This window comes from Rattus norvegicus, chromosome 1 (genome assembly GCF_036323735.1).
Source record: "Rattus norvegicus strain BN/NHsdMcwi chromosome 1, GRCr8, whole genome shotgun sequence".
NCBI lineage: Eukaryota > Metazoa > Chordata > Mammalia > Rodentia > Muridae > Rattus > Rattus norvegicus.
Genome location: NC_086019.1, coordinates 163,043,278 through 163,049,277, shown reverse-complemented (window position 1 = coordinate 163,049,277; position 6,000 = coordinate 163,043,278). Strand labels below are relative to the sequence as shown.

At 49.7% G+C, this 6,000-nt stretch overlaps 1 protein-coding gene across 1 annotated transcript in view; it reads right to left on the bottom strand.

Annotated features, from left to right (window-relative positions):
- Window positions 1-2,729: 2,729 nt before the first annotated feature.
- Window positions 2,730-6,000, bottom strand: part of Map6 (microtubule-associated protein 6) — a 66,210-nt gene continuing 62,939 nt past the window's right edge. Inside the window, exon 4 of the mRNA NM_001398600.1 lies at window positions 2,730-3,882. Within this exon, the coding sequence (NP_001385529.1) occupies window positions 2,865-3,882 (1,018 nt within the window). The 3' untranslated portion in view covers window positions 2,730-2,864. The remainder of the gene's footprint in view (window positions 3,883-6,000) is intronic.

The following is a 6,000-nucleotide window of genomic DNA, read 5'->3' as shown; positions in this document are numbered from 1 at the left end:
GTCCAGACCTGCCTCCAGGCAGCCTGTCTGGTAGCCAGTGGCTTCCAGGACATGTGGGCCCTGGCTGCTCAGAGACCCTTGGGGAATGCTGTCAGAGATGACACCTCCGTCTACCTTCCTCAGGTGAGGAAGACCTGAACCGAAGAGGAACAAATGTACACAAGTGGCATTTTCCTGCCTTCAGATCTCCTTAACTAACTGCACTCTCACAGGGTCACAGCTCTGGGACAGGAAACCCTAGTGTTGTGTGAGTGGGGCAGAGGGGCAGCTCCAGCCAGCTTCCTGCGGGAGGCTTGCTAGGGAAGTCAGGTCATTAGCATGGTCTGTGATGGTCTCTGCAAGAAACCAGCTGAGCTACTTTGAGGGCGATCTATGACTTTACAAAGAATAGGCATGGGTTTGAGGGGCCATCTTTGGGGAGTGACAGTCCAGCATCCTGTTACCCCTCCCCAATTTCCCTGAGGCTGTTGATCTCTCTCTCTCTCTCTCTCTCTCTCTCTCTCTCTCTCTCTCTCTCTCTCTCTCTCTCTCATTTGTTGTGTGTGAGTGAGGGTGTGTTTGTGTTTGTGCCGGAAACACCAAGTGTGTTAGAGGACCTCAGGGGTTAGTCCTCACCTTGTTTGAAAAGGATATTGTTGTGCTGCACGTGACTCACTAGCCCAGCCAGAGAGCTTCCAGCAATTCCCCTGCCTCTGTCCCATCTCCTGGTAGGGGATGTTGGGATTGCAGATGTGTGTATTCCTGTGTCCAGCTTTGGCTCTTTCATGGGTGCTGGGGGTCCAAACTCAGGTCCTCAGGTTTGTGTGACAATTGCTTTGCCTCCTGAACCATTTCCTCACCCCTGCTCTGCGCTTTAATTAAGAAATTTAATATATTTAATGATTCTAAGTATGTTTATTAAATATACATTTTATGGAAGAAAAACAAAACAGCACCATGTCAGTGGAGGAGTGGAGGCCTTGCCTCTGAGCAGGCCGAGCTTCAGAGCTTCTGGCAGTGTCTCTCCCCAACCCCCGACCCCCAATTTCTTCCCCATAGGTGTGGCTGTGGTTCTCTGTCCTGTAGCAATGCCCTCCCAGCCTGGGGACTGAACACAAAACAGACCATTCTTGATGGTGGCAATTAACCCCTCACCACCCGCAAATCCTGCCTCCAGACCCACAGTCCCTTGGTCAAGTCCTTATGCAAACGGAGTTCCTTGGATAAAAGCCAAAGAGGCTGACTGCATCCTCCAGCTGTACCCATATCTATGGACTCCTGGTTCTTCCAAAACCCTTCAGAGCACTGTGGCCACTTCCTCCAGGAAGTCTTCCTGCCCTGCCTACCACACACCTTCCTGCACTGTGCTCTTAAAGCCTTGTCCCACTTTACATCTTATTGCTATAAGACTGGGATTCCTTTACTCAGCATGGTAAAAGATCTATAACCCCTGCACTAGGGAGGCTGAGGCAGGAGGAGTCCCCAAAGCTGCAGAGGCCCTATCTCAAAACAATCAGACAAACAATAAACAGCCCCCCCAAAAACTATATAGCAACAACAGAAGTTGACTGAGATTCCCGGCAGCAGCAGCCCCACTTCTCACAGAGCACTTGCTTGAGGAAAAGTCGGCTAACGTGTGAATGGGCAGGGAACTTGGAACATTTAAATTTTTTAATTAATTTTTAAAAATGTATTTCATCTAGGCACAGTAGCCCACACATGTCTGTAATCCAAGTACTTGGAAGGCAGGGACAGAAGGATCTTGAGTTCAAGCCTGGGATACATAGATAAGACAACCCCCACCCCACCCCACCCCTCACCCCATGTAGCCATCCTCATACAATGTCTCTTGGGTCGCTGGGACCACAGGCCTGTAAGCACTGTGCCCAGCTAAGGCGATATTTGTAAACCTCGAATTCTGCTGTCATGGATGCAGAATGAGCAAGCGCCAGTACGTGTTTGCTTTGAGCCTCGTTACAGAGTCCTGAGACTCATATCAACGAGCTTGAGGCCTGGCTTGAATGAGCTTTATACCACTGACCTCATGACCAATAACTATCATGGCAAATCCCCCCAGTTCAGTTGAATGCCTGCTTCTAGTTCATCTGTGGGCTTCAACTCTGACCCTTCCAGGGCCCACCCTGCTGGGATGTGCCTCTTGTGAGCTTTCATGGCTCAGATCCTTGTGTTGCCTTTATGGTCCCCTCCCCAGTTTCCCAGCATCATTTACTATTGTGCAGCTATTTTCTGGGAATTGAAACATCTCCTGGAGGAAGGCTGTAAAGGCTCAGACAGTGAATGGAATTTAAAAGTCTCAGGAAGCTCCTGAAACATACCAGATTCACAAAGTTGCATGTGCCTCAAGGCTGTATGAATAGGATCTCTGGAACAGGAAGACGCTCCAGAAAGTTATGCAAAGATCTTCAGGGATACATCTTTAATGAGTCTTGTATTTGAGCCAGGCATGCTCCTGTAGGTAATGCTGTATCCATAGTCCTGTTACGTGAACCCGATAAAGTCAATGGTTACTAAACTAGGTGGGCGGGTCATCTCTTTGCTCTGTCCCATTAGGGTAAGTCAGCATCTGTTCATGTCTCTCCAGGGAAAACCGCCCAGCACCTGCCTATCCCTAGGTCATGCTGACAAACCCTAAGAACTGTGTGTTTCTGACTCCACAGACTCATCCACTCTCGGTGTGCATAGCACGCACACACACACGCACTCCAATACCACAGAGCCAGAGACACCGCTGAGCCAGAGGAACCAGTTTTATTAGATTCCAGCAAGACTATACAGCACGGTTTCATGCAGATTAAATATATGTCTTTGCCTCCCCAGGAGGGAAGCACTTCCACTGCCAGCTCCTCCATGGCATTTCAAGGGAATCAAGGGGATCCCTCAATATATTCCGCATGGGGGACTGTTGGGATCATGACTGGGGGTGAAGGTGAGACCGTGGGCAGTTGAGGGCCTCTGGGACCTTGAGACTTCAGAGGGTCAGGGGCTGTAGGACCTGGGTCCTTGGTTGGGGCTGGCACCACGGGATCCTGACCCTTCAGAGGTACTGGAATTACAGGGTCTTGATTCTTTATAGGCCCAAGGACCACAGGGGGTCCTTGATTCTTTGGAGGCTCTGGGAGTATGGGACCTTGGTCCTTGGCTAGTGCTGGGATAATGGGGTCTTGGCCCTTAGTTGGCTCAGGAACCACTGGACCTTGGCTCTTCACAGGTGCTACAAACACAGAACCATGTCCTTTCAGATCCGTACCTGTGTCTTTGGCTGGCTCTGGGCCTCCTAAGCCTTGATTCTTCACAGACTCAGAGGCCACAGGAGCTTCGTTCTTCAGAGATGCCATGATGGAGGCATTCTGGTCCTTCCTACGCTCTGGGACCATGGGAGCTCCATCTTTCTCAGGCTCAGGGATCACAGGACCTGGGTCCTTCAGAGGTGTTGGTGCTGGTGCTGGGAAGCTTTGATCCTTAGCTCTTGCTGGAACCACAGGACTCTGATTCTTCAGAGGCTCTGGCAACAGAGGGCTTTGGGCTTTGGCTGGTGCTAAGGGGACAGAATCTTTATTCTTTAGAAGCTCAGACGCCATATGGTCTTGATCCTTGACGGATGCTGGGGCCACTGGACCTAGATCCTTCATGGGCCCTAAGAGCACAGCACCTTGATCCTTTGGCGGGCCTGGGGCTGTAGGGCTTTGACCCTTTAAGGACCCTGGGACTACAGGGGCTTGGTCCTTTGGCAGTCCTGGCACCATGGGGCCTTGATCCTTCAAAGGCTCTTGGACCGCAGGACCTTGGCCTTTCGGAAGACCTGGGGCCACAGGACCTTGATCCTTGTGTGGCTCTTTGGCTACAGGACCTTGATTCTTATCACTGGTGGGTTTGACCCGGCTCCTGCAAAGGAGAAAGAGACGATCACTGAGGGCCAAGTATCAGCCAGGGTAAGAGCAGAGCACAGATTGCCTGATAAGACTTGGCCTCATGGGGCCTGGGCAGGGTAGCTCTTAGCAGAGGAGCTAAGAAGAAATTGGATTTCTGCATCAATAGGGAATGCAGAGTGGGGGCAGGGCAGCCCAGGTAGGGCAGCTTAGGGAATTATTGGTCATTCAATGTGTTTGCCAATTGATTAGAATCTGCAAGTGGCAAAGGGCACAGTACCTGAGACATAGCAGCAGCAATGTCCCCAGACTTGAACCATCTAGTGGGCACCCCAGCAGCCCACCCAGGGTATATTCCACATAGCCCTACGTCTTCCTGTATTGCAGGCCCATCCTTTGAACCTTCTATTTCTGCCTACTCAATGCTTTCAGAGACCCAGCTTCTCTGTTGTTTTTCTAGGCCCTTCCAAGGTTCTTTCCTCCCCTAACTCTATTAAGGGATGGCTACTGGCAAGAATAAGGGGTCTACAGCATATCAGAAAAGGGGCCAGAACATCCTTCTTACCTACCCCCTCCACGCCTACTTAAGAGCAGCCACTCTCAACCGTGGGTCGCACATCAGATATGTGTATCACGACTTATAACCTTAGCAAAATTACAGTTATGAAGTAGCAATGGAAATAATTTTATGGTTGGGGGTCCCCATAATACGAGGGACTGTATTAAAGTGTCACAGCATTAGGAAGGTTGAGAACCACTGCCCAAGAGGAAGAATATCTCATTATTCACATTTAGAACCGTCCACACATAGTAATAATAAAAACAGAATTATTTTTAATATGCCTGCTTTTTAATTCTTTGCTTCCTGTGCACTCCGTATTGTGTGCTCCCCCTGCAAGCCTTTGGTAGACGACTAGATGGGGCTCCCCATTCAGGCCCTAATCCCCTTTCTCTACTCCCACTTCCATTCCCTCAGACGCTTGCAATCACTTGCTCCAAGACTCCTGTGGGTTTATTTCCCAAATCCAAGTGCCCAAGTCCCTCCCTAAAGCCCTCATGGGATACTTGCCCCTCGTGGCTGATTGAAGCCTCTTGCCCCACCCCTTGGTCCACCCTCATTGCAGGGAGCATGCGCAAACACTGCCACCTGAGGGCAACTCACTGCCAACTCAGACCTAGCCAACCTTGAGTCCTCTGGTCTACAGTGCACACACCTCTGTGCAGGCTAGGCTGACAGTTGCCACTGAAGAGTGGTGTTGCTCAGCCAATGTCACAGACCCTGACACACCTCAGCACATCCCTCTTTCCAAATCCCTTCTTTCTACATCTCATGCCAGCAACACAGAAGCCCTGTGAAACTCATGGGTATAAAGACACCCAGCAAGGGGTTTACCTTCCTGCTTGTTGGAGATAGAAGCTGAGGTCTGCAGAGAGCCAGCGATGAGGAGCTGAGGGACCTGCAGGAACTAGAGCCTAGCTCTTTCTGCTTCTGGGGCCTGTGCATTTTCCCTCAGAGGGCCTGGCTCACAACAGTCTTCAGTACAAGTCACTTCTTGGTATTATTCATTTAAACTTTGTAACAACAATATTGACAGACCCTGACAGGAGCTCTGTGTGTGTGTAAATGTGTGTCTGTGTATATGTATATGAATGTGTGTGTGAGTGTGTGTGTATGTGTTTGAGTGTGAGTGTGTGAGAGTGTGTGTGTATGTATATGAATGTGTGTGTGTGTGTGGGGTCTGTCTTTGTGTATGTGCACCACATATGCACCATGGCCAAGGAGGCCAGGGAAGGGAGTCAGATGCTCTGGACTGGAGTTGCAGATGGGAGGAGCTGGGAATCTAACCTAGAACCCCTGGAAGAACAATGAATGCTTAGATCTGCTGAGCCAGTTCTCCAGGCCTCTAGGTAGACTTTTAGAGGAATTTTTTGCCTGCTTCTCTTATTTTATGTTTTCCATTTTCTTTCTGGTGATATTACTGCTGGAACTCAGAGTTTAATCATACAAGATAAGCACCCAGTGCACCCCTGAGCCATCCCTAGCCAGACTGCTTCTTAGAGACCACATTTTCTTCTTTCTTTCTCATTTTCTCTCTTTTTATTTCTTTTTCTTTTATTTTTTCTTTTTGACAAA